Below are 27,537 nucleotides of genomic sequence, written 5' to 3' on the forward strand. Positions count from 1 at the left end.
GGTGGAGAGAAAGCGAAGTGAACAAGAGACGCCCACTTCAGTTCAGATGTCTCAGGACCCCTAGCACCTCTCTGGCCCCCTTCCCCCTCCAGACCCACCCAGACCAGTCACATAGGTTGCTAGTGCCTCAGTGTATCCCATCTATGAAATGGACTCCCCTCCCAGCCCCTGGCAAGAAGGCACCCTGGCTGTGTGGTGAGCTCCCTCCTGCATGCCAAGCCCACACGGCATCTCCAAGGAGTGCCCGGGTGGTGAGCTACGCCAGGCCGGACTGAATTCTCACCCTGGAGAGGCACACATGCCAGGTGCTCCTTGGAGGTGCTGTGTGGGCTTGGAAGATGTTGTCCATGGCTGGGGGCCCAGCAGCCATCTGGGGCCTGACAACAAGGAGTGAGGAAACAGCCACACCTGTTGTCAGGCAAAGAGGAGCCTCTGTCCCCTCCTGGAACCAGTGCAGGCTGTAGCCAGGTGTGCAGGGAACTCTTCCAGGTCATCTGGCTCAGCAGCTTCCACAAACATGTAGAATGCATGCTATGCCTAGGCACCCACCTGTGCTAAAGCCCTTTGATATATGTGAGCTCTTGGAGGTCAGCAATGCACCGATACCTCTTTACAGAAGGGAAAACAGATCAGAGACTAGAAGTGCCGTGCCCAAGAAACACGTGCTTTCACTGGGAACTGTTTTTGGAGTTTACCTGATGCCACGTGCACAGGAGCTAAGGCATCACTTATCCTCTTATCCTCTAGTCCAGTGACTGTTAGCCCATTTTACAGTTGGAGAAACCAAGGCCAGGGAGACAAAATCACCCGCCTGAAGCCCCACAGTATTGATGCTGAGACTCTATCCTGCAGATGTTGGGCTCTTTCCACTGAGTAAGGTTCCTCACTCTCTAGCGACACATTGGGTGTCGTCAGCCTGGGCCTGGGCAGGGCCGAGGCAGGGACCCCACTCCTCCCCTAGGATAGAGGAATCTGCATTGCTTCATGCTTGTCTCTGCCCGCTTGCTGGCCAAGCCCAGGACAGGAAGAGAGGGCTCACAAATTGGGAGACTCTGGGCTGAAGACCCAGTGGTCTCAGCCATTCTTGTTTCTTGAGGGTCCCGAGACCACCCACTCCTCCTCCAAGCCCAGTCCTGTAGCTCCTCCAGGAAGCCTGGCCCCTTCTCAAGTTGTGTGGCCACTCTCTGTGCTTCTCCTGGAACCCCCACTCCTGAGTACCTGAGAGCAACAGGACGAGCCATGGCCTTGGGCAGCATCCTTTCAGAGGAGGAGGAAGGTCAGAGAGGGGAAGGGACTTGCCCAAGGTCACACAGCTAGCGGCATCCCAAGCAACCCTGCTGGAGCTCTTCAGGAAAGGACGGGAGGAGCCAAGGATGAGTTTGGCCAAGCTCGTGCCCACCTGCCCCCAGAGTCACCAAGGTCCCCACACTGCCCCAACATTGCCTTTTTTTGAGGAGTTGATTCCCAGCCCAACGGAGGAGCCGCCAGATGGGTAAAGACCCTCCCGCGGAAGAACTGAGCATCCCAAGCCCCTCTCATCCTCCCCTCCCAGTGGCCGCCCAGGTACTGCCCTGTCCAGGAGGCAGCTGGCAGGTAACAAGGGAAGAGCCGAGCCTCAGGGCGGGCAGCCCGTGTGGGGCCACATGGCCCAATGTCACCAGAGTCCCATGAGGTGAACTGAGATAGAATGGCCCAGCCTTTCCTCATGGGCAGGGTGGAGGGAGGTGAAGTATGGCTATTCATTAGAAAAGTACGCCGGGTACAGTGACTCATGCCTGTAATCCCAGCTCTTTGGGAGGCCAAGGCAGGAGGATCACCTGAGGTCAAGAGTTCAAGACCAGCCTGGCCAACATGGCGAAACCCTATCTCTACTAAAAATACAAAACTAGCCAAGCGTGGTGATGCGTGCCTGTAATCCCAGCTACTCCAGGAGCTGAGGCAGGAGAATCATTTGAACCCAGGAGGTAGAGGTTGCAGTGAGCCGAGATCGTGCTACTGCCCTACAGCCTGGGCGATACAGGAAGACTCCATCTCATAAAAAGAAAAATAATAATGACTATTATTGGACTTGGGCAGCCCCTCATGGTTTATGAAGCACTTCTGCACCATAAGAGAATGTGTTCTGTTCACCCATTCAAAGACTAAGAAACCGAGGCTCAAAGAGGCGAAGTGGCCAGCTCAGTCACACAGCCAGTTAGACTGTCGGAGGACTTGAGCCTACACGAGTTCAGCGTGAGTTTACTGAACGCTGCGGTCAGACCCTGCACTGGCTACATTCACATACGCCACTCTCTTTGCCATAACAACAGGCTGGGGAGATCCCTGTGGATTGTCCCATTTTATAGGGGAGGAAATTTAGGTCTGTGACTTGCCCAGGCCCCACAGCGAGGGAGGGTGGAGCTCGGTGGCTCAGCCATAGCCAGGCTCAACCAGGTCAGGGGGCATGGATCCCTGCCCAACTTGCTAGAGGTCTCAGGGGTGCATTCTGCCCACCTCCTGATTTTGATAGCAGGGGGTGGGGGGGCAGGGATAGGGGAGCTCCGAGTCTGCCCTTCGTGACTGTGGGAACACTGCCTGCTGGAGACAGTGCCTGGGACAGCACAGCTTGGGTTTGAGCTGGAGCCTCTAGGGGACAAACAAGCTAACTGCCAGGCAGGACCTTCATCACTGTAGCTCCTGGTGGAGAGAGGTGGCAGGCATGAAGCATCAGGAGCAGAGGCACTGATGCCCTCTCCTTCCTGTGGCCCAGCATGGGGGTGGCCACTGCTCTGGCCGCTGCCCAGAGGGCGGCTTCTCTGCTTTTGCCAGCTGTCTCCAGCACCCCTGTTTCCATGCCTGAAATCCAAAACTCAGCTTGAGAAACCACACCTGAGAAATCGGCATTCCATTTCTTGCCAGGGGCCTCAGGATGAGGGAGGCAAGCAGGGGTGCTGGGGTACTGCCTTTCCCCACAACCTCAGGGAGGAGGTGGAGTGGGTGGAGGCGAGAGAGGCAGGCTGGGCCCAGGAGCGCAGAGGCCTCTAATGGCACTGGGTGTGGCCTATAGTCCCACTGGCTGGCTGCCCTGTTTCCTAATTAAAGTGCCCTTCTGAAAATGCCCTCCAGTCCAGGCCCAGCACTGCTGGGTGAGGCAGGCACCTCCCAAAAAATCTCAGCAGCTTTCCCACCTTCCCTGCAGGGCCACTGGGCTCAGGGCCTTTGGTCATCCAGGGAAGGCTGAGGGGCATCAGGGTCGTGTTCACCCTGTCATTGTCACTGTGCTCCCAGAACCTGCTCTCTGCCATCCCATTGCTGAAGGCAGCAGGCCGTCCTCATTAAAGAACCTCTGCAGCCAGGATCAAAGGCACTATTGAAGAGGCTCCTGAGAGCTGGCGGACGCCAGGGCCAGAAGACGGGAGGAGGAGGTAGCAAGGAGACTGAGTCACTGCAGGCCAATTGTGGTGAGTGGGCAGTGGGTGGCTGGAGCCAGGTTTTCGGGCTGGGAGGAAAGCCCAGCCAAGAGGCCCAGGAAGGGGCGGGCAGGCAGCTGGGAGCCGTGCAGAGAGGTTGTGCTGCTGCGCTGGGACACCTCCGCTGGTGAGCAAGCCTGCTCCCCCGCAGCCCTTACGAAAGCCACCTTCTGGTGAGGGCAGCAGAGCAGCCGGCTGGTTCGCTGCTAGGGGCCAGGGTGGGAACGGGGAGAGGATGGTGCCTTGAGTCCAGTTATTTCCACTTGGGAAGCCCATAATTGACAGGGCTGCGCTGAGGGTGGCACGCTGGCAGTACATAGAGGCTGTCATTAAGGAATAAGGGCCTCTCAGTTCTTTACAAGTCACCCCAACGCTCTGGACCCTGTTTATCCCTTGGGTTAGGGTGAATAGGGATTAATTAGATGGGGAGGGGGCGGGATATCTTCATCACTTGATTGGCTGTGGCTGAGTGTAGGCCTGTGCTAAGAAGGAGGCCCTGTCTAGACGTGCTACAATTGATTAGTGATGCTTGCCACAGCCTCAGGATGGGCCAGGTAGCTGCACATTTGGGCAGATGGGCCAGGTAGCCTCTAGACTAGATTTCCTCTATATCCCTTGCACACTCTAATATCCTGAGATTCTGGGCTGGCATGGAGAAGGCCTCCCAAATGCTGGCCCTGACTTCCCCAGTGGACATCCTTCCCTGAGACGTCAGTGGAAATCTGAGCCTCAGTTTCTTCATCTTTCAAAGGGAGAGAAGGACTCAATGCTGGACCTCTGACCAGGCTCAACCTGCAAATCACATCATTCTTAGGATTAACGAGTCCTTTCTTGTGCCCCTCCTTGTGCCCAGTGCAGTGAGGGGTGCCAGATGGAGTGCACCTGCACTCTAGAGTCTTGCCCTGTGCAGGCCTGGCTGGAGCCCTGCATCTGCCTCTTCCTGGCTGTGTGACTGGGGGCAAGTTATTTTAAACACTGAACCTTGGTTAGTAAAATAGGGTTAATGGTACCTGTCCACAGGGCTTCTGTGCCCATTGAATACTACTGCGTAAAGCCCGTGACCCCAGGCCTGGCACACAGCACCCAGCCCTTAGGTGGGGGCACTGATGGGAAGGGTTAGAAGAGAAGCCTCAGTTGACTTCTTTGCCTATTCTGACCTTGGCTTTGGATGGGAATTTGGATGGGGGTGGAGCGGGGGAGGGGGGAGGTGGGAAGATAATTTCAAAGCAACACAGGCCCAGACTGTTCACTCTCAACTCTCCTGAGACCGCAACCCCAGCCTGAGCTGGCTTCTCCATAAACTCCCGGTCCCTTCCCTTAACCAGCTCCATAAAAAGGGAGTGGGGCAGGAGGGAGTCTGGCTGTAGACTTTGTAATTTGGCTTGGAGGTGGCTCCTGTTCGTTTTAACCAGGCTGTAATTACGGCTGGCACCCGACACCCCCTCATTACCGGAGCCTGGAAGGAGGACTCTAATTATAGCATACTGGGTCCCGGCTGCAGTGGGCTGGGGGAGGGAGACCACAGCAGAGGCCTGTGGAGGCAGAGAGGGACTCTGAGTTGGCTGGGGGGATGGGGCAGGGCCAGGGGTGCCGGGACTGTCCTGGGCTCCTCATTTCTCTTGCCTTCAGAGTCATCCTTGGGAGGGGTGGGGCATAGATCGAATCCAGGCCACTTCCTCGGGGAGAACAGGACCCAGAGGAGCCCGCCCAGGAAATTCATTCATTCATGCACGAAGGATTTATTAAGCATCTACTGTGTGCCAGGCTGGCACTGGGTTACAGCAGTGGGTAAACAGGTGCCATCTAGCCAGAGATGGTGTTCAGGGAGAAAGCACAGTGAAGCCATCCTGCTGCAGGAAACATCTGAAGAAGTCCACATTGATGGCAGATGGCCACCATGGTGAGCCTCAATTGCCCTTTAGTCACACCACTCACTCCCCTGAGCCCCCGGGCCTCACTTGGCACAGGAGGGCCCCAGGATCCTCCCCGAGAACACTATCAGGTCTCTGGCTGCTCACGCAGGTTAAATGTTGTGTGGCTGTCACTGAGTGTCTGCCCTGAGACCCCAGGGTCAATGGGGGCACAGACATTAAAGGAAATACACAAATAAGTATATACCTTTAAAAGGCAATGAGGGCAATAAGGAAAAGAGGTGCCAGACGAAGAGCCAGGGTCCTGGTTCAGGTGGGAGGGATACAGCCAGGGCTCTCTGGGGAAGTGCCCTTTAAGGTGAGAGCTGGAGAAGGAGCAGGGTTTAGCCAGGAGGGGTGGGAAGGCAGCATTCCAGGTATCTCCACGGAGGCTTGCAGCTTGCGCATCCTACGTTCTGAGGTGTCCCCACGCCAGGATGGAGGCAGTGGGGTTTCTCCTGCATGTCGTACAAAGAGCACTGGACTAAGTCTGTGGGCGTGGTGCTCAGGCCCAGCTCTGCCAGAGAACTGTGTGACCTCAGGTTAGTCATACCCTCTCTGGGCTTCAGTTTCCTCATCTGTCCAAAGGGAGGCCCCTTCAGGCCACAAGCCCTCCCTCTCTGCCCCAAGCCTGAGGATTTGAGGAGTCCAGCTAGTCCTGTTCAAATGCCACTTTTCGGGATGCCCCTGGTGACTGTGAAAGGCAACGAGGGTAGGAGGTAGAGGGCCAGAGAGCTCCAGCCGACAGCTCCAGACATCCCATCCCCTTCTCTGAGTTATTAAGAGCCACCGGGAAGCAGACACAAAGGGAATTGTCCTGAGCTAGAGTCAGGCCCCAGCCCCCAGCCGAGAACAATCAGAGAGGAAAACGAAGGCCATTTGTCCAACACGGAGTGCGGCAGTGACGGCGGCTGGGAAAATGCCGAGTATTTCTCAGCTAAAATTAGCCACCTACTAAACCTTCACATCAAGGGCAACCCGAAGCCTCTATTGTTTTGAACTTGGGATCCCAGAGGACTTGGGGACAGGGCTTCTCGGGAGAAGCAAATGACCATCTCCTCTCCCAGGGGCTGGGCCAGCCAACACCAAGCCAGCCCTTGAGCCACAGAGGTGCCCAGTCAGGTACCTGGGGACAAACAGACAGAAAAGGGAGTCTAGCTGCCCAAGGTCACCAAGCGTTGGTGGCTGACACAGCTTCTGGTTGCCCCATTTGAGACATTCTTGCTTTACCAGTGACATTGAGGTACTCTGAGCTAAATGGGTGGAAGGGAGTGGGGAGTGTTGAACTGGAAGGAACTGCGGGGAATATAAGAAAATAACTCTTTATCCTCTCCAGAGGAAGCAGAGTGGACATCACTCTTTGCTAATGGTGGACAGTTCCTGCCACTGGGGTGGCAAACCTGGCTTGGCATTTTTCCTCTGCCACTTAGTAACTAACTGACTGCACAACGTTAGATAAACAATAGAGATGGCTATTGATACCAACCTCACAGGATTGTTACAATTAAGTATAGAAGATGTAGATATTAGCAATGGTAATAATAAGTATGCAGCTTTTCTTCATTAAGTCTTTTTAACATGCCCAGCACTCCTCTAAGCATTTCACATGTATTAACGTGTCTAATCCATGCTGGAAATACTATTACCCCATTCTGCAGATAAGGAAATGGAGGCCCAGAGAGACCAATTTGCAGAAACACAGGTGATGGCCATCCTGTATTGTTCTTGCCACACAGCAGCTCCTGATTCAGGCTCAGATAGCTAAAGCGTGGCACCATGCTGCTGTGTAATTCCTTCAGCTCCTTTTGAAAAGCCTCCAGCTGAATCATAGAAGTGTTAAGGAAAAGGGAACTGGCATATGTTAAGCACCGTGAAGTGCACTCAGCGTTTATTTCTGTCGGGAGGCAAGAGAGCATAGAGCCGCGCAGGCCTGGCAGGACCACTGGGACACTTCTTAGAAATGCACATTCTCAAGGCCCACCCCACACCGACCAACTCAGAACCTGGGGGCAGGAGCCTGGGTTCTAACAAGCACTCCAGGTGGTCCTGGTGCAGACCGGGGTTTGAGTACCACTGGCGCCGAGGTGAAAGAGGATGGGCTGGGCCCGGCGCCGTGGCTCACACCTGGAATCCCAGCACTTTGGGAAGCTGAAATGGGAGGATTGCCAGAGCTCAGGAGTTCGAGACCAGCCTGGACAACATAGTGATACCCGTCTCTATAAACAATAAAGAATATGTGCTTAGCATCAAAGAGAGCCAGATTCAAATGCTGACAACCCTGCTCTGTGACGTGAGGCAAATAGCTTAACCTCCCTGTGCCTGCATACTGGGCTCATGACAAGAATACCTACCAGAAAGAGTCGTTGGGAGGATTCAGTCAGATAATTATGCCAAGTACTTGGCACAGTACCTGAGAGCTAGTTAGCACTGCAAATGGTAGCTGTTAACTCATTACTTGAATTACCTGCTAGCGCTGAAGAGGTACTAAAGGAAAAAAGCTGGATCTTTGTGGCCAGGGAAGCCGTTTAACCCCAGCTGGAGTGAAGCGGAACTAGGGGGCCAGGTACAAAGGTAACCCTCCCAGGCTGAGGGCGTCGGGGTGGCGGGGATGGACATTTCCTCCCCACCCGGCCTTCCCTGTCTAGCAGACGCTCCCTGTCTTCCCTGAGCTTATGATGCCAATCAAACAGACACGTGAACTAAGAACTTTTCTCCCACGCTTTCTCAGGGAAGCCAGCTCTGAGAATGACAGTCTGGTGACGCAGCAATCCCCAGACCCTGGGCTCTTGGGGGCCTCAACTGCATGCTGTGGGCTGGCAGCTTCCAGGAGCATGTCTTCACTCTCTTCCCCTCCACCTGTGTGTTTTCAACGGCTGCTTGGAGCCCTCAGGGGATCCATACGCTCCGCTTCCGTGCCTTCCTCCCTAAGGAGAGGCTCCTGGGCCAGCCGGGCAGTGAGCACAGCTGACAGGCCCCACCTTCCCTGTGCTTCCACTGCTTGGTCAGGGCCTGCCCAGCCTCTGGGAGCCCCGGGCTCTTGGTGAGATACCCCACCCCGACTGCCGGCTGTCCCCGAGTCCCCCATGCTGACCACATGCCTTAGTGTGATGCCACACTGTCACACCTCTGGCCTCTAGCTATCTCTGTGAGGCGGGAATGGTGATGGTGCACCCATTCTACAGAGAAACAAACCGAGGTCCCAGGAGCTAAGGCTAATGGCCCAGAGTCACCCACTGAAGGGTGGCCCAAAAGTGTTCTGGTATTTCCTGTCCCTGGGCCTCACGTCCATCCTTTCTGTTTTTACCCCTACCTCATACTTTTTATCCCCCCTCAAGAAATCCCTAGAAAAGAACTGACAAATGAGTGCCTGTCATGTACCAGGCTCATTTCATGAGATCCTGCAGCTGTGAGGGGAACAAGGTTCAAGGGACAGGGGATGGCTCTCCCAGCGAACGGCAGAGGGATGGGATTGAAGCCGGTCCACGTACTCAAGAGCACCTTCTCCTCGGCTAACCTCTTGCAGGTACCCTCCCCGCATCCTGGCACCCCTCCCAGAGGAGCCCTCTCACAGTGTCCTCGGCTGGATGCCAGCCCTCCAGCCCTTGCACCTTCCCTCTGCTGCTCACTCAGAGGACATGGGGAGCAGGCTGAGCCGTGAGCCAAGGTGGCCAGGCGATTACATCAGCAGGTGCAAACAAGCAGGCAGGAGCAGGGACGGGCGTCCCTCGGGGCTGGAGATGGCGCTCCATCCGCCCCACGCGAGTCTGTTTCATTCTCTCCTTCTAGTTTGCATCAGCCTTTTTCAGCTCTGTGTCATCACGGAGTGGACCAAGGCAGCGGCTGGGAGGCTGGGGCAGGGGTGGAGACGAGGATTGGGGCTCGCCAGGGCCCGGGCAGCCTGGAAGCTAGGTCCACTCACCGTTTCTTCCTGAGAATGGAGCACAATAGTCTCCCTTACCCGAGGTCTCCCTGTCCACAGTTTCAGTTACCCATGGTCAACTGCGACACCAAAATATTAAACAGAACATTCCAGAAATCAGCAATTCACTCGTTTTAAATCGTATGGCATTATGAGTAGCATGATGGAATTTCCCACCATCTCATTCCATCCTGCTCGGGATGTGAACCACCCCTTTGTCCAGGATGTCCACACTGTATACACCACCCGCCCCTTAGTCACTCAGCGGCTGCCTCTGTTATCAGATCGGAAAAAAAATAGTCTATCTAGAGCTTAGTACTATTCAAGTTCTCAGGCATCCACGGGGGTCTTGGAACAAACATCCCTCACAGATACGGGGACTACTGTGATAGACGTTAGCTAGTACATACGGTTGCCCAGCTGGCAAAATGTTTTTGACCTTCTGACCTTGGTGTTTCCAAAAGCACGGTCAGCGAGAGCAAGTAAAAGTGGTCCCATTTCTCAGAAAGGAAAATTGAGGCCCAGAGGGAAGTGGCTGCCCCGGGGTTGTCTCATGAGTCACTGACAGCACCAACGCGTTTCAGCTCAAGAAATGCATGGGATTATAAGAGCCTGGAGATTGAAAAAAAATCCCTAGAGTCGTCCAGGTAGAAGTAGTTAAAGCCTGCTTCCTAGAGGGAGGGAACTGGTTCCTTGGTGGAGGAGAGAGCTACTGAAAAAGCTATGGATTGATTTCTGCACGGATGGTGGGGGGCCAGCCAACAGACCATTGCATGGCTGTGGGGGTGGGCTGGAGGCAGACCAAGTGCTGGTCTGTAAGTCTTAATGTCTGGATTCGTAACCTTGAAACTGCTGTGAGCTTCCCCCTGGTGGAACTGAAGCTTGTTCATTGCTCACTGAGCCTCACCACAGGTGTGGTCAAGAGGAGGCCCTCAGGAAGAGTTTGATGAATGAATGAATGAGTCCTTGCTCACCATCTGCCTCCCTCCAAGTGCACCTGCGCAGCTACATAGGCCTTCCCCTTGGCCAGTTCCACTTGTCTCCCCACATCTCACCAGCCGACAATGCAGCTGCTCACCCAAACCCAGCGCCGGGGTCTTTCCCAGCACTGGGACCAGAGAGGCAAACACAGGAGCCTTGGCCTGTGGGCCAGGATGCCCACATTCCAGTCCTGGCTTTGCCTCCTAGCTGCTGTGTGACTAGAGGCAAGTTACTACCCCTCTCAGGTCCCCAGGGTGTTCTGGGTCTCTGAGTCTACAAGGCCTGCCCTCCCTGGAGCCCATGGAACCTGAGCCCCAGCCCTGCCTTGGGGACGGAGGCCAGAGATGGCTGCCTTCCTCCCTCAGCCCTAGGAACTGAGAAGGAATCCAAGTGGCTTCTAGATTCAGAAAGATCCAAGGGGAAGCCCCTACCCAGTTCCAAGGACCCCTTCCACTCACTCCCCACTACCAGGCGCTCTCAGGGACTCTCTCTCCCTCTCCCCGTGGCACTATCTTTCCCTCTGTTCATCTCTCCCATTTGCCCTCCCCTTCTCATGCCCATTTCACAGATTGGCAAAGGCCAGAGTCCAGCCACCTCTTTTCCTCTGTCCCTGCTGTGACTTTCTTTATGCCAGTGTGATGCCAAGATAGGAGTGGTGCTGCAGCCACAGGCTGGTTGTTTGCTATTGCACAAGCCATTGCTCCTCTCTGGCCTCAGGGTCCCCAGCTGGAGGGGAAGGGCTTGGACGGAGTTTGGAGGGCCCCATAGCCCAGGGTCTGAGCTGCCTCCTGGTGGTGGTGCTGACGGCAGCGGGTGAGGATTGCAGCAGTTTTTCCACTTGGAAACGTGTTGGCAGCTGCCTCCCCTTTGCAAGGAACGGTTGTTTGGTCCTAGAGCATGGCACCGAGGGAGGCAGGGGAAATTTGTATGCCCTGGGTGCTCTAAGAGCAGCCTCAACCCTGGGCTTTTGGGGCAGCATGGGGATGTAAGCACTGTCCTTCCTGTCTGGCCTAGTCTGGGCAGCCCCCAGGCCCAAGACTGTACCAAGCAGGGCGTCCTGGGCTTTTCTGGGAGAAAGTGACAGGACACTGGGCATCTTCCTGCCCAGAACCCAAACACACAGCCAGCTTGACGGCATTGCCAGGCCCACTCCCCGTGCCAGCTTTACGTCCTTCAGCTCCTCCAGCAACCTGAAACGCGTGGCAGGAGCAGGCAGCCCAGCTGGCCCTCACCCGTCTGACACGTGTGACTGTGCAGGGGTGGCAGGGCGGGGGGGTGGGGACGGAGAGAGATGCCCAGCATGTTCCGCTTATGATTCAAAAGTCCTCAGTCGACAGCCTTTAAGGGAAAGCATAGGCCACACAGCTGTACATGGTGAGACCAGATTTAAGTAACTAAATATCTGAGCATCTAAAAAAGTCAGAGAGGATCAACATCCAGTGTCACTCAGCTGGGGTGGAAATAGGGTAGCTTTCATTTTCATCTTTTCTTTTTCTAGATTGTTTACAATGAGGGTACTATCTTTGTAATTAGAATAGACCCCAAAATCTGTTTTCATTTAAAAAAAAGGAGTTTAAAAAATGAAGCCCCCCCCACCGCCCCACCTTTCTTGGGAGTCTGGGGCGCAGTTTCTCTTTGTGGCTCTGCTGCTTAGGTGCTGTGTGATCTGAAGCCAGACCACACCCTCTCTGGTCTCCATCCTCGAGGGCAGCGATTAGATGGTCTCTGAAGTTTCATCAGTTAGTGGAGTCCTGCAGCATGGAATTTCCCAAGGGATGGGCTCCTGTAGCCCAGGTCAGCCCTCCTACCTGCCCCTGCTGCCCAGACCCCCTCTGGCTGTTCCATCTCCCCTCCACCTGCCACCCCAGTGTTTGTCCTGTGTCCCCAGTGGGCCTATCTATACCACAAACAAGATTCCCAGACCCTCGAGGAACTTGCTTCCAGAAAGCAGACCTGTCCAGAAACAGCTAACAAACATACACAAAGAAGGTCATTCCAAAGAGGGGTAAATCTGCCACGGGAAAAACAAAAACAAATGGCACTGGGGAGACAGCACGGGAGGGTGGAGGGTGGTGCATTTTCACTGGGTGGTCAGGGAAGGCCTCACTGGGGAGGTGGCATTTGAGCTGAGATCTCAATGACAAAGAATCAGCCCAGAGAATATGTGTGTATGGACGGGGTTGGGAAGGAGCTCCAAGAGAATGGACCAGCAAAGGTGCCGAGGCAGGAACAGGCAAGGCGTGTCCCAGGGAAACATGCCTGCTGGGGCCTGGAGCACAGTGAAAGACGGGTGAGTTGGCCAGGCACAGTGGCTCACACCTGTAATCCCAGCACTTTAGGAGGCAGAGGCTGGCAGGCGGATCACCTAAGGTCAGGAGTTCGAGACCAGCCTGGCCAACATGGTGAAACCCCATCTCTACTAAAAATACAAATATTAGCTGGGCGTGGTGGCAGGTGCCTGTAATCCTAGGTACTTTCGAGGCTGAGGCAGGAGAACCTGGGAGGCGGGGGTTGTAGTGAGCTGAGACTGTGCCACTGCACTCCAGCCTGGGTGACAGAGTGAGATTGCCTCAAAAAAATTTAAAAAAAGAGAGAGAGAGAATGGTGAGTCTATGACGTTGAGGATTCTGGGTAGCTTGGGACTTTCTTCAGGGGCACAGAGAAGCCACAGGAGGCTGTGCACCACTAGAGGGCATGGTTTCTCTCTTACAAGATCACTCTGGAGTTAGGAAAGTGGATTTTAGGGGTGAAAGGAAAGGTAGGGAGTTGGGGGAGAGGAAGGGTCCAGGCGGAAAGACCTGGGCTTGGAGACTGCAGCAAGTGGTTGGGGGGGCGCTCATGTGGTGCGAGGCACATCTTCCAGGTTCATCTCGCAGCATCCAGGCCCCTCCAGCAGCACGGCTGGAAGTGGGGTGAGGAAAAGGGAGCCACTAGGGGCCCTCCCCAGATGGGACGTGAACAACTGGGTGCTTGGTGGAGTCTAAGATTGCAACTCAAACTCACTCCATGCCAACGCTGGGTCGGGGAGAGGTGACCTATAAAACAGCGGGCCTGAGTCACAGGTGGGGAGCCTGCCATTGCCTTAGGGGGACAGCAGCATTGACACAGGCAACTCTGAGAAAGGCGCCGTGGTCCCAGCCTGGGTGGGGCTCTCAGGGTGTCCCCAGAGATAGCTGTGGATGTAACCTGGCTGGGGCACATGTGGGCCTGTTGGTGCGAGCGTGTGTGTCTGGGGGGGGCCTGCCACCTGCCACTAGGGAGGAGCCCATGCTGGCCCCAGGCCTCCCCCCGGATCTCTGTTTGGGAGAGGCAGGCCCAAAGAGCAAGGGAAGCCAAGTGCTGGAGTTAGGAAGCTGAGACCCCGTCCCTCTAGCAAGCTGGCGAGCTCCCGAGAGGACGGAATGATAGCTATCTCTGCTGGGCACTCAGGGCCATTGTGAGTTTGGCTGGCTGTGACCTTGAACCCGTCCTTTCACACCTCTGAGCCTCGTTTTCGCATCTGTAAAATGGAACAGCTTGACAGACTGGTTGTGTTGATGATGGTGATCACTGTCTCATTAGAACACACAGGGTTTTAGGTGCCAGCTGCTGGGACGATGCTTATGGTCTGCAGGAGCATGGACGAGAGGGCTTTGCGCTCTTTGTCTGGGAAAAGAAGGGGAAACAGAATGTCCCCTCCTCAGGCCCCAGGTTTCCATCACAGTGACGCCATCAGACCTGAAACTTGGAAAAGGAACCAAAAATTAGCCCCAGGCCTGAGCCAAAGGAACTCAAAGCCAGGGGAAGGGTCTGGAGGGAGGGCCTAGGGGTGGGAGTCAGGGTGGCAAGTGAACCAGTGACTGTAGTGTCCTTCCCAGCTCTGTAAGCAGTGTGGCCCTCACAGCCGGGCCTGGGCTTATCCCAGCACTGCACCTGCCCTGGGACCTTGACCCCAGCCTCCCACCCACTCCTTTGCTTGTCCCACAGTCCTTCGAGGGATACGTTTCACAGGAGCAGCTGGACACCCCCTTCAGGATGCAGGCCCCTGCCCCAGCTGGCCACCTTGGCGAAGCCACTTCCTGTGGCCAGCAGAGGAAGTGATGTCAGGGCACAGATGGGTGCAGAGGGTGTGGGAAAAGGACTGCGTGAGGGGCCGCCTTTGTTAGGAATGACTCCGTGTCCCCCGAGTCCGCCAGCCCCCATTTGTCATCGGTAACGGCTATTGTGACTGCCTCCGAAGGGGTCCCCAGCCAGAACCCCACAGCTGCAAAGAGCCAGGGCCAGATGGAGAAAGGGCTTTGTGTCCAGGGAGGGGTCCTTCCATGTGGGGTTGCGTGTTTTTAAAACATCATAATAAATGGGCTCCTCTCCCCGCTCCCCACTGAGCACATCAGCCACGCAGTGAATGAGAGAGATTTTCCATGCAGTGGGAGGTCAAGTCTGGGGAGAATTCGCCGGTGTCCAGGGGCTAGAGAAAGACTGTGATTGCTGATGATAAATGTGCCCAGCGTGGGGTGTTCTGTGTCCTCACCTCCTGCCTGACTCCTCCCCTCCCTGTCCTGCACCAGCCAGCCCTGGAGACAAACTTCCCTGCACAGCTACAGATGCCCACCCCTGGTGCTAAGCCTGGGGTCCCAGGCCTGGGGACAAAAGCCAGCGGTGGGGGTTTCAAGGCCCTCCCTACCAGACCACCACAGCCTCCCTCTGAGGTCTCTGCCCTGGGCAACAAGGCTGACCAGAGGTGGACCTGGCTGAGATGGATAGCAGGAATTTCCATCCCAGGCATGGGAATCACAGAGCTTAAGCCTTCACCCACAACCCTGCCGTGGCTGTGCTGTCTTTCCGGGCCCCCTCTCCCTCCTCAGTCCTGAATCAGCAACTGGGCTCTGGTCCAGCTTGGCTGTTAATTTGCTGTGTGATGTCGAATTAGTCACTTCCCCTCTCTGAGCCGGTAGAATGCGGGGCTCCAGAGGCTCGAGGCTCTCGGAACGTTGACTTTCTATGTGTCCAGTCTACTGGGGCTCAGGTGGTGCCAGGCCAAGGAAACTGCCTGTAGGGTTTCTGACTCCCACACACAGTTCAGCCAGAGAGCAACTCCTGCCTGCTGCCGCTCCCTGCCACGTGCACTGCCTGTTTGTTTGTCTGTTTTGAGACTGAGTCTTGCTGCATCGTCCAGGCTGGAGTGCAGTGGTGAGATCTCGGCTCACTGCAACCTTCACCTCCCAGGTTTAAGCGATTCTTATGCCTCAGCCCCCTGAGTAGTTGGGATTACAGGCACCAACCACCACACCCAGCTCATTTTTGTATTTTCAGTAGAGACAGGGTTTCTTTCGCCATGTTGTCTGGGCTTGTCTCGAACTCCTGACCTCAAGTGATCTGCCTGCCTTGGCCTTCCAAAGTGCTGGGATTACAGGTGTAAGCCACTGTGCCCTGCTAAGAAAGATATTTGCATCTGTTTTCTCAGTTGACCTTTCACAGCAATACCCCAAGGTTGACAGAGCAGGAGCTACTAGTCACTTCTTTATAGATGGGAAAACTGAGGCCCTGAGAGGTCAAACAACCTCTCAGGTCTTACAGTGCAGGGTGAGGCTTGGAACCAGGTCTGCTGGCTCTCGGGTCAGGCTCAGAGTCACAGTAAGGCCACAGAATTCCTACGGCTTCCCCCATGAATAGTGACAATCTCCTGCTCAGGAAAATGGAGCCACCCCCTCCTCTCAGAAGACCCTCTGAGAAGTACAGTGTCTTTACGTTTGTCCTGAAGTCATTCTTTCACCTCCTGGGCCCTCACTCCTGCTCATCCAGGTGGGTGAGATTCTGACACCTCTTACACAAGCCTGTGTCCACACCAGTCCCTGGGAGGAAGCCTACAGGTGGGCATGGGCCCTGCTGTCCTACACGCTCCACTCCCCTCCCAGATGGACGTCCTGTCCCAGACGCCAAGAGGGACACCAGGAAGAGCGTAGTGTGGGGCAGTCACCAAAACTGCAAAGGAGTCTTTAAGCCATCTGACTCCAAATAGACTTGCCAGAAGCTGGAAGGTACCCGCTAGACCCTAGCCTGGTCACCTCACCCTCCTGCATTTTAAATGGGTGGTGACATGAGGAACTTGTCTACGAGGAAGCCAGCGTGGAGGTGAGGCATGCAAACCTGTGTCTTCTGGAGAATATTTGGATAAGAACGCCTGGGGGACCAGGCTGCAACCTCCAGACTGGGAAGCGCGCTGTTTAGTTAGTTTAAAAGGTAGAATTCCGGCCATGGCTGGAATCCTAAATTGCAGTTGCGTGTAAGGAAGGCTTTTCTGACTATTAGGTCTGTCCAAAGAAGAACTTGACTGAGAAAAGCAATGATGAGTTCCCCATCCCGAGGTATGTGAGTCAAGGTTGGCTGAGGAGGTGAAGGGAGAAGTTGGATGAGATGGCCTTTTAAATAACCTCCATAGAGACCTCGTATGGGCAGGTAAAGGCAAATTAGAGGTGAGAGTTTGAATGGCGCCCCTCGGAGGTCCCATCCAGAAGTGCTGGTGGTCATTTTGCTCTAAGGCCTGGGACGGGCGGGCTGGAGCAGGGTTAGGAGGGCCCAGCAGCAAATGTTTCCTCCTCCTTCCCCCGATTCTACCCACACTCTGCTTTAGGGCCTCAGTATAGCAATGGCAAAGAAAGTGACCCTAATTTAAGCAAATCTGCTTTCTGAAGAAAAAATTTACTCAACCGGACATTTCACACATGAACAGATTCCCCATAAGGGATCTTTAAACCTCAAAGTGTTAGAAGCAGAGGAGGGCTTGAGAGACTGACTTGGCCAGCCTCCTCATTTTACAGATGGAAACTCCAAGGCCTGGGCGCGAACGGCCACACGGGAATGCCAGTCCCCAGCGGGATGCAAACCCAGGGCTCTGACTCCAGTGATTTTTCTTGTCCTCCATTTGGCTGTCTTGTTGTTACGTCTGCGCAGCGATGTGTCTTTCACAGCTTTGTGGCGGGATAGCTGGACCATTCTTGGATGCAGCTTTAAAGGCAGGCTGCGCTTTTGCAACTTAGGCCCAAACGAGTTCTACTGTTAGGAAGAAACACTTTATGTGGGAATTTTCCTGCCAGCGGGAAACCCAGATCCGGCCTGGCAGAGGCAACGATTTCTAGGGGAGCCTATCTTAGATGTGGTTCCTCTGTGAAGATGGAGCAGCAGGAAGTCCTGCAGGGGGTCAGGGCTGAGAGACGTGGCTCAAGCCTCGCTTCCTGCCATCGACCAGGTGACCCTTCATGTCCCTTGTGGCGCCACATTTTCATCTGTAAAATGTGATGAGAGTAGGAAGAGAATCCCGGCCCTGGGCATTGCGAGGAGTAAATAGGTGAGTTGTTGGAAGCACTAGCACGTAGTAGACCTAAATGCCCATTTCCAGTTCAGCAGAGCTCGGAAGACAGATTCTAGTATCAGATTACCTAAATTTGCCCACTAGCTGTGCCACTTACTAGCTTTAGAACTCTGTGCCAGTCACTTGAACACGTTTGGTCTCAGTTTTCTCATCTGTACTGTGGGGGTAATAATCATATCCAACTCATAAGGCTGTGGTTCCCAAACTGTGCCAAGTCATCCCAGGGTCCGTCACCAAACTGCCAAGGGAGCTGTGGGATTTTTCTTTTTTAAGACAAAGTCTTGCTCTCGTCCCCCAGGCTGGAGTGCAATGACGTGATCTCAGCTCACTGCAACCTCTGCCTCCTGGGTTCAAGAGATTCTCCTGCCTCAGCCTCCCAGGTAGCTGGGACTACAAGTGCATGCCACCACACCTGGCTAATTTTGTATCTTAAGTAGAGATGGGGTTTCACTATGTTGGCCAGGCTGGTCTCGAACTCCTGACCTCAGGTGATCCACTTGCCTCAGCCTCCCAAAGTACTGAGATTACAACTGTGAGCCACTGTGCCCCGCCCAGCTGTGGAATATTTTTAATCTTCAAGGGAAACACAGTAATTCTAGATAGCTGTCAGACACTGCACCAACGACTAGCTCCAGGTAGCTCACAGTTTCAACCTCATATCACACTGCTTTCCTTTATTTGGCATCATATCTTTGCAAAGCTGGGATCGTGGCATCTGGGAGTAATCTGTGACAAACAAGAAGAGTAGTGGTGTCCACTCAGATTCCAAAGTTTGAGAAGTTGTGCAGCGCCCGACAGGTGCACACATCCGCATTCATAAGTGTTTGTGACTATGTAGGAGTGGAATAAAAATAATTTTTTTTCTTTCATGTATCCTAAGATTTTAGGATATAAATATTTACAAAGCTGTTTGGATGTAATTACTTCATACATTCCTGTTAGGAACTTCTTTTTGGCCTTGGGATAGCTTAAAAAAATTACTGAGACGGTAAAAATCAAAACGTTTGGGCATCTCTGTCTAGGGTTATTGTGGAGCTCATTGAGTTCATATGAACCACCCTCTGAGCAGCGCCTGGCAGGGTAAGCATCTAGGAACCCCGAGACCCCATTATTCTCCCACCCAGCTGACACCTATGTAGCCTGGCCATAGGTGGCTCTCATCTAGCCCAAGCAGACCCTGAGGCCCAAGCCAGGGTCAGGGAGAAGTGAGGGCTCTGCACAGGCCTCGCATGCCCGATACTTACTCCCTTACTTTGTGTGTGTGTGTGTGTTTGTTTGGAAACAGAGTCTCACTCTGTCACCCAGGCTGGTGTGCAGTGGTGCAGTCTCCACTCATGGCAACCTCCGCCTTCTGGGTTCAAACGGTTCTCCCACCTCAGCCTCCCGAGTAGCTGAGATTAGAGGCGCACACCACCACGCCCGCTAATTTTTGTATTTGTAGTAGAGATGGGGTTTCGCCACGTTGGCCTGGCTGGTCTGGAGCTCCTGAGCTCAGGCGCTCCACCCGCTTCGGCTTAGCACAATGCTGGGATTACAGGCGTGAGCCACCACGCCGGCCTCCTCCCTTACTGAGCTTGCATTCACTGTGCACCTGCTGTGTGCTGGCCAGCAGAGTCCACTGGTGCTCCCTCCAGGCAGGAACCTCAGGTGGACCTTTCATTCTTCTTCCTTATCTCTTGGCAGTCTCTGCCTCCAGGACACCTGGGGTATGGGGACACAGCAAAAGGGCAACAGCTACATCAAGAACCATCCGGTGCTGCTGCAACAGAGAGGCACGGAGGAGACACTTGGCCTGTCTCTCTGCCGAGGCCAGAGCTGAATCTTTGCACCAGGGCTGAGAGGAGGGGCGGGGTGGGAAGAGTAGGGTGGTGGGGCCGCCAGACACGGGGCCTGCTGCTCTAATGGATGTCTAATGTTTGCTTTCCTCAGTCATGTCTGCACCCACTTTATAAATGGTCTGCATTAGAGTTATAAAACAAAGTCATCATACAGCCTTCAGTGCTGCAGAGCACTGGGGCAGCCGTCACTCCAGGACTGGCAGCAGTGCAGTTAGAAGATGGGGGCAGGCAGGCGACATGCACCCATAGACCCCCGTGCCCCTTCTCCTGTGGCTATTACCTACCCCTGGAGGGAGGCTCAATCCCGCCATTTCAAAGATGAGCTGCATGAGGCCAGCAAGGGGCTGGTTCAGACCCAGAGGCATCTGAGTCTGAAGGCAGAGCTCTGTCCCACACCCCTCAGGGCTGAGACAGAGATAAGATGCTGGTGGTGCAAGGTGGGCATGGAGCCTGGCAGGTTCTCTACTGCCCAGATGCCCTCCTGACTCCATCCTGCTCTCCCAGAGCTGCCTGGCCTGGCAGGGAGGCCTCAGTGGCCATCTCAGGATCTGCACAGCGACCGGCTCTCAGGCCACTGGACGCCAATGTCCAGCTCCCTGGGCTGTCATCAAGTCGTCTTGTCATCTCCTCATCAAATCCCCAAGCAGCCCTAGCACAGTTTGCCTACAGTGAACATGTCCTTGTACCTGGCAGTGGGAAGCAGGTGTCAGAGAGCCCTGGCCTGGCCTCAGGAATCTGCCTTGCTGTTCCCATGTTAGCTGCCCACTCACCAGTGGCCTCGGGCAAATCACGGGAACTATTTGAATGGTCTTCAGTTTCCTCTGCTTTGATGAGAGAGCCCTGTGGACTGCAGTGTTCTGGCCACTGTCAGGGTGTTATTAGGATTCCCGTGTGTGGAGACACCCACGTCGTTACAGAGCTACATCAGTGATAGGTGGTGTGGTGTCTGGGGCAACAGCCCAAATGCCAGTCTTTTCTCAGGTTCAAACCTTTGCCCTACCTCTTGTTAGCTGTGTGACCTTGGACAAGTTGCTTCACCTCCCGGAGCCTCCATTTACCCATCTCTGAAATGGGGATTATAGAACATACCTTACAGGGTTGGTGCCAGAATTACATAAATTCCTGCAAACATAGCGCCTGATGCTGGGTAAGCATTCATTGTTCTTTTGACGCAGCAGCATGTACCTACTATGTGCCAGGCCCCTCACAGGCATTCATGCATGTTTGTCTCATGTGATCCTCAGAGCAGCCTAGAGACGGGGCAGAATGTCCACCTTTTGTGCTCATCAGACATAGCGAGGTGGGAGTTAAAGTCCTCTCCCTGGGCCCCACAGAACACACTGGATAAAGCTGGAGTCATGTGTCATCTTGTTAGTTATCCAACCCCAGCTCCCATACACTGCCCAGGGCCTGGAGCCCCAAGCCAGTGACAGCTCATGCATTTCCTCCTAAGCTCCCCAGTCTCGGCAGGGTCTCCTGGTCCACTAGGAGAAAGCAGTCAGGCATTCTACTCCTGGAAAACCAGGTGTCCCCTTGGCCCCTCTGCCTGTAGAGGACTCCCTAGGGCCCAGCGTGGCCTTCTAAACCAGAGAACAAGTGCCTGATCCCAGAGACCACACAGGCCTCCACGGACACCACCCTCTCCCCTCCCTCAGCTCTAGGCGGAGCCTCTAGATGGAGGGGCTGGGCAGCCCTGTGCCACCCCACAGCTTCATTCACAGTTTCCTCTGGGCAGTCAGCACAGGAGGACAAGCCCCCCATGGCTCATGCCCAGCCACCTGATCATTTGGCATTTGGTGCTGGAAAGTTCATTTCCCTAAGTGGATTGTAAACCAGCAGCCCAGCGACCTGGTTTCCCTGCTTCTGGGCGCTGGCGGTGGCCACACCCTCCTTCCTGTTTGTCTCACCTCCTGAGGTGCTGTTCTTTCCAGGGAGATGGGTGGGCCAGGATTTCCATTTGGCCCCTTTGTGGGAGGAGACTGCCAAAGGCACAGCCTCCGTCTGCTCTGAAGTCTCCTCATCCTGAGCACTGAGGGCTGGATCTGGCTGGGAGGGGGTTGGGAGGAAGACGCCAAGGGGTGGGTCAGAGCCGCAGACCATGGGAGGTGAGCTCTGTGGGGAGGCTTCTGGGAAGGAGGGCTTCCCCTGGGGGAGGAGACCCGCAGGGGGCTGAGGCCTGGTGCAGCCAGCTCACCCCACCCCTGCCCCACAGCCCTGGCTCCTGTCCCGATTGCCAGCCTGGCAGGGGCTGCAAAGGGCAGCTGTGACTCTAGGGCAGAGCCGGCCTGGTTTGCGTTCCAGCCCCAGCCCCATTTCCAGCCCATTGCGTCTGGTGGGTCTGGTGGCGTCACCATGGGGAACTGGATAGAGGCCGGGCAGGGACAGTGGAGTGGATGCTGGGAGGCCCAAGGGGTGTCCTCACCCGGACAGGTCACCTCCCCTTCCAGGACCTCCCTGGCCTCTCTGCCTGTAATGAAGTACAATCATGCAGCATCGCAGAGCAGGAACTGGCTCTTTAGAAAAACCAGCCTCTTAAAAGCTAGGGCAAGATGGGAAACTGAGGCAGCAGGAGTGCCAGACTTGACCCAGGTTGCCGACTGCATCCCCAACAGGACTCTGACTGCCCCCTCCCCTGCCCTCTTCCTCTGCGGTGGGCCCCCAGGGTGGGTAAGGGGTGCCACAGGGCCCTCCCAGCCACAGCCTCATGGAGGTTTCCACTCCCTCGCAGGCACTGATTCCGGCAGCGAGGTGCTCCCCGACTCCTTCCCATCGGCACCGGCAGAGCCGCTGCCCTACTTCCTGCAGGAGCCACAGGACGCCTACATTGTGAAGAACAAGCCTGTGGAGCTGCGCTGCCGCGCCTTCCCCGCCACGCAGATCTACTTCAAGTGCAACGGCGACTGGGTCAGCCAGAACGACCATGTCACACAGGAAGGCCTGGACGAGGCCACCGGTGAGCCCACCCCACTTGCTTGGGCACCCCAGGACACTCCAGGCCCAGAGGCACAAGCCTGGCTCCATATGAGACTTCACACAGCCATGGTGCCCTTCTGGGCCTCAGTTTCCCCCCGCCCCCTCCCCGGGCTTTACCATGGATTAGCATCTCCCCAAGTGCTGGCCACGTGTCCCAGCCTGACTTTGGGACCATCCCCACTGCATTTAACAGCACCGAGTGCCCTAGGAGCCCTCGACTTCCCTTTTCCATTTTCTCTCCATCCTTCTGCTTCTGTCACGGGGCAAGTTCCCATCAGGTAGGGACTCTTGAGCCATCCCAAACACCTGCCAAGCTCCCTGATTAACCAGGAGGGCCGGTCTCTGCCTCACAGCCCTGTCACCGACCCAGAATTCAATGCAATCGTTATTTTTACAGTTCCCTTCTGTTTGTGGAAAGTGATACTGGTTTCCATTTACAATAATGATATGGCATTTCCTGCATAGAAATAAGTTGTTTTAGGTTAAAAAGAAAAAGTTGATAGGATTAAGTAAATAACCATACAAGTGGTGCTGGGATGTAGCCCAAATCTGGAGGGAGAGAGGAGAGCGGCCGAAACTGGGAAACTCGAGGATGCATGGGGTCCCTTCCTTCTTGGATATGTGGGGGCCCCTCGGTACCGCAGAGGAGGAGGCAGAGCCCTGGGGCTCCCCGCATCTCCCAGAGTTGGGCCTGCTCCCAGGGTGCCCTTGGGTCTAAGTGAGGGGCTCTTACTCACTTGTCACCAGGCCCCTGTTGGTAGTACAGCAGCCCTCGGGGTGAATAGCCCTTCCCCGGGCTTAAGATAGGCAGGCAGCTAATTTTGTATTTTTAGTAGAGACGGGGTTTCTCCATGTTGCCCAGGCTGGTCTCAAACTCCTGACCTCAGGTGATCCACCCACCTTGGCCTCTCAAAGTGCTGGGATTACAGGCATGAGCCACTGTCCCCTCTAGCTACGCGGGAGGCTGAGGCAGGAGAATCGCTTGAACCCAGGAGGCGGAGGTTGTAGTAAGCCGAGATCGTGCCATTGTACAGCCTGGGCAACAAGAGTGAAACTCCATCTCAAAAACACAAAACAAAACGAAAACAAAAACAAAAAACCAGGCAGGTGGGACCCCCCCTTCAGTCACTTGTCAGGCTCAGTGGGCTCCTGGGTAGCCTTCCTGGCTCTTTGTTTTGTTTTTCTCGTCTCTTTCTGGATCCTTTTCTTTCTCCTCCTTCGGCCTGCTTTCTTTCGCTGGCTCTCTCTGCTCATTTCTCTCTCTCTTCCCTATGTGTCTGTCTTGCCCTCCTCCCCATGTCCCTTCTTTCTTTTTCTCTCCATCCCCCTTCTCTGTCTCATTCTCTGTCTCCCTGACATGTTGTCTCACTGTCCTTTCCCCATCTTTAGTTTCTGTTTTGTCACATAAACCTCACAGATTTCAGAACCAGTCAGGCTTAAAACCATACTCCAGAACATATTCAAGATCACTGAACCGTATGCTTACAAATGGTTAAAATGCTAAGTTTTATAGAATGTGTACTTTAACACAATTTAAACATAATTTTTAAAAATAGATTTGGAGTCCCATGCTCACCTAAAATATAAAAATGGAAAAAGGAATTTTTTTGTTTTTTTGAGACGGAGTCTCGCTGTGTCGCCCAGGCTGGAGTGCAGTGGTCTGATCTTGGCTCCCTGTAACCTCTGCCTCCCGGGTTCAAGCAATTCTCCTGCCTCAGCCTCCCGAGTAGCTGGGACTACAGGAATGCATCACCATACCCGGTTAACTTTTTGTATTTTTAGTAGAGATGGGGTTTCACCGTGTTAGCCAGGATGATCTCGATCTCCTGACGTCGTGATATGTCTGCCTCAGCCTCCCAAAGTGCTGAGATGACAGGCATGAGCCACTGTGCCCAGCCAGAAAAAAAGGAATTTTTAAGGGAAACAAAACAACACATATTTGCCAGCTGCCCTCACTCTCTGGCTGAGTGACCCTGGGGAAGTCACTCCACCTCTCTGAGCCCCAGTTCTCCTTGTAAACTGGGAAGTTGACAGAAGGTGCTGGTGAGGGGAGAGCCAGGTGGCGCACGCACAGCATGGAGCAGCGTGCCAGGGCCCAGCAGGCAGTTGATAAATGCCTGCTTCCTCTGTCCTCTTTCCGGGCTTTCCTTGGCCTCTTTCTGTCAAACGGTCCTTACTTCTCTGCCCACTGAGACCCTCTGGCCTGTATGAGAGGTCAGCCATGGGGGTCCGGGCAAGGCAAGGGAACAGTGTGCCTGCTGGGGCCCCTCACAGGCCGTTAGTAATAGTAATAATAGCCCTGTGATTGTTACCAACAGTAACAGCATGGCTCTTACTCCCCTGCCACCAGGCACACAGGCCCTGCCAGCCCTAGAAATTGGGGCACTGTTGTCCCCATTAGCTGCAAATAATGGGCAGTGCTTCCTTGGCAGTGTTGGGGCCTGATTCCACTTCAGCCTCCTACTCTCTAGCCCTGGCCTTCCCTGGCACTCTCTGAGGCCCTGAAAACACAGAGGACAGGTGGGGACCAGGAGAGGCAGAACAGGCCCCCACCAGCTCATGTCAGATCAGGGCAGGCAGCCTAACCCTGGGTGTCCTGGGCCAGGTATTGCCATGCTTGTGAGAGCAAGCCGGCGCTGGGTCCCAAGTCTGGGAGACTGAAGGCCCCTGTCCTGTGCGCCCTACATCATCTCTGCCTGCTGGTGATCATGGATGAGGTGTCGTGCCTCCTCCCCGGTGGTGGTTTCCTTCTGTCCAGCTATTGGTGCTGCTGAAACCTTCTTGCATGGATGACCCGCTTAAAACAGCCCAGTCTTCCAGGTTCACAGCCTGGTAAGCAAGGGGCAGGGGCTCTGCTCCCTGGGCCATGCAGCATTGACTGTGAAGCCAGCCCTCCGGGCAGCCATAGAAGGCAGACACTTCCACCCACCCCTGAAGCATCCTCTTCTCTGGATGGCAAACCCGCAGTCAGCTCCCATTTAGATACTTGGCCATCAGGACAGGACTGTCCTCCCTGTCTGGACTCCCTGCACAAGGACCCCACCCTCCTCAACAATAGGAGAGTTATGGCAATGACTTCATCAGGAGAGGTCTCGAAAGGAGTTGTGGGCGAGGGGACCAAGTTTAACCTGGGAAAGACACAGAGCTGACCTCTGTTCTGCGGCAGCTTGCTGGGGGACTTGGGGCCTGCCACCTACCCTCTCTGGGCTTCAGTTTCTTCAAAGGTAAAAGAAGAAGCTGGTTGAGATCCAGATGACTTGCCAGAGTACATTTGTGTCCAGTGGGCGCTGTGGCAGAGTAGCCAGCGCCCAGTCTGGAGTACAGTGGTACGATCAAGTGACTTGTTTAGAGTTTACCCTGAGAGTTTACTATGATGAGGGATCTGAGGCTCAGAGAGGCTGAGTAACTTATCAAAGGTCTCCCAGCTGGGGTTTGAGGGTGGGTCCAGGACGCAAACCTGTCCAGCCATCCAACCCTGTCCTTACGCACCATGCCACCGGGTGTGTGAATCTTAACAACCCATGGTGCAATGAGAGGATGAGATAGGATACATCGTGGCAGGGAGGAGCAGCTTTAGAAATTCTGAGATAGGAGACAGTCAGGGAGGCTTCCTGGAGGAGGAGGAAGCCTCTATAACCTTTGGAGAGGAACTTCAGATGGATGTACACATTCCTGGCAGATTCCCTCCTTTCCTGAGCATGGAGGGCTTCATTGAGGGATGGTTGGCAGAAGATTGAGTAACCCTTTTTATAGGTTGGTGGGTCCCATTATCTAGGGAGTTTCCTAGGCCCTGGCAGGGAGCCATTGAGAGATCAGGGGCTCCCTGGAAGAGGGACTTCCTCAGCTCCAGGCACACAGGGCCTGAATGGTGACCAGGGAGAGCCAGCATCCCACCTCTGCACATGCTGAGCCCCCTTCCTGTGCCAAGCCCTGGGCCACTGCAGCAAGCAGGACAAAGCCCCATCTTGTTCTTCTGCAAGAGACAGACATTTAACCCATGAACGTGTCCATAAATAATCTGGGTCCAGTTAATGGTGGGTTCTGGGAGGAGATAAGGCTGGGTAGGGGAGTGATTGCTGCATAGACAAACATCCGGAGCAGCCATGGGAGTGTCGAGCCATGAGAGAGTATGGGGGAGGTGCAGCAAGGAGGGGGCTTTCCTCAGGAAATGAGGCTGAGCTGAAATCTGGCAGTGACTGGGAAGCCACTGGGCCCAGAGGAGACAGAAGAGTTCCAGGCAGGGGACTGATGTGCAAGGGCCCATGGCTGCAGAGCCAGGGCACACGAGGGCCTGGAAGACACCTGGTGAGGCCACAGCGGGGTGGGGATGGTGGATGTACAGTGTGGCTCAGAGCCACTTGCCGGGATGACCCTGCCGGCCTGCAGGCCACTGAGACCCCACAGGAAGGGTCTCCTATCAGGGAGGAATGACACACCACCTGTGCATTTTGGAGATGACACTAGCTGCCAGGTGGAGCACACTGGATGGGGCAGAGGGCTTGTGTCAGCCTCTGCAGTATGCAGGTGAGTGGCTGTGAGGCTTGGACCAGGGTAGAGACAGGAGATAGGAGGAATGGGTGGAAAGGGGCACCTGGGTGGGAGAGCCAGCAGGACCCGAGGTGGAAGGCAGAGGGGTGTCCTATGCCTCACATCCTGGCTTTGCCCCTGCCCCCTGACAGTTCTCTTCTCCTCCCAGGCCTGCGGGTGCGCGAGGTACAGATCGAGGTGTCGCGACAGCAGGTGGAGGAGCTCTTTGGGCTGGAGGATTACTGGTGCCAATGTGTGGCCTGGAGCTCTGCGGGCACCACCAAGAGTCGCCGAGCTTACGTCCGCATCGCCTGTACGCCACCTTGACCCCCACCCCGACCCCACCCCATCCCTGCAGGACCCTTACCCATCACTGAGGATGCTGGAGAGGGAACTTCACATCTGTGGGGCCCCCTCCAGCGTCCTTGGCTGAGGATGCCCATGGCAGAGATATCCCAGCGCGTGGATGCCAGCTCAGAGAGGGCTCCTAGACCCAGAACCTGGGCCCCTTTTCATCTACTTCTGTAGAAAAGAAGCTGGCAGATCCTCACCCATCCTATCCTGGGCTACTATGTGCTTAGGATCCTAGAAT

The 27,537-nt window shown here is 55.0% G+C and overlaps 1 protein-coding gene across 4 annotated transcripts in view; it reads left to right on the plus strand.

Moving 5' to 3' along the window:
• Positions 1 to 27,537, plus strand: part of UNC5B (unc-5 netrin receptor B) — a 90,441-nt gene that overhangs the window by 45,288 nt on the left and 17,616 nt on the right. For 2 of the 4 annotated variants that reach the window (XM_021676352.2, XM_021676353.2), the window contains exons 2-3: positions 22,174 to 22,398; positions 27,115 to 27,258. In XM_021676352.2, coding sequence (XP_021532027.1) covers positions 22,174 to 22,398; positions 27,115 to 27,258 — 369 coding nt within the window. Of the gene's footprint in view, positions 1 to 20,562; positions 20,593 to 22,173; positions 22,399 to 26,626; positions 26,943 to 27,114; positions 27,259 to 27,537 lie in introns of those variants that run through there. The other 2 variants (XM_012460289.2, XM_012460293.3) reach the window with 2 other exon arrangements.

Source organism: Aotus nancymaae, unplaced genomic scaffold (assembly GCF_030222135.1).
Source record: "Aotus nancymaae isolate 86718 unplaced genomic scaffold, 86718_ANA_hifiasm-v0.15.2.pri h1tg000010l, whole genome shotgun sequence".
Classification (NCBI taxonomy): Eukaryota; Metazoa; Chordata; class Mammalia; order Primates; family Aotidae; genus Aotus; species Aotus nancymaae.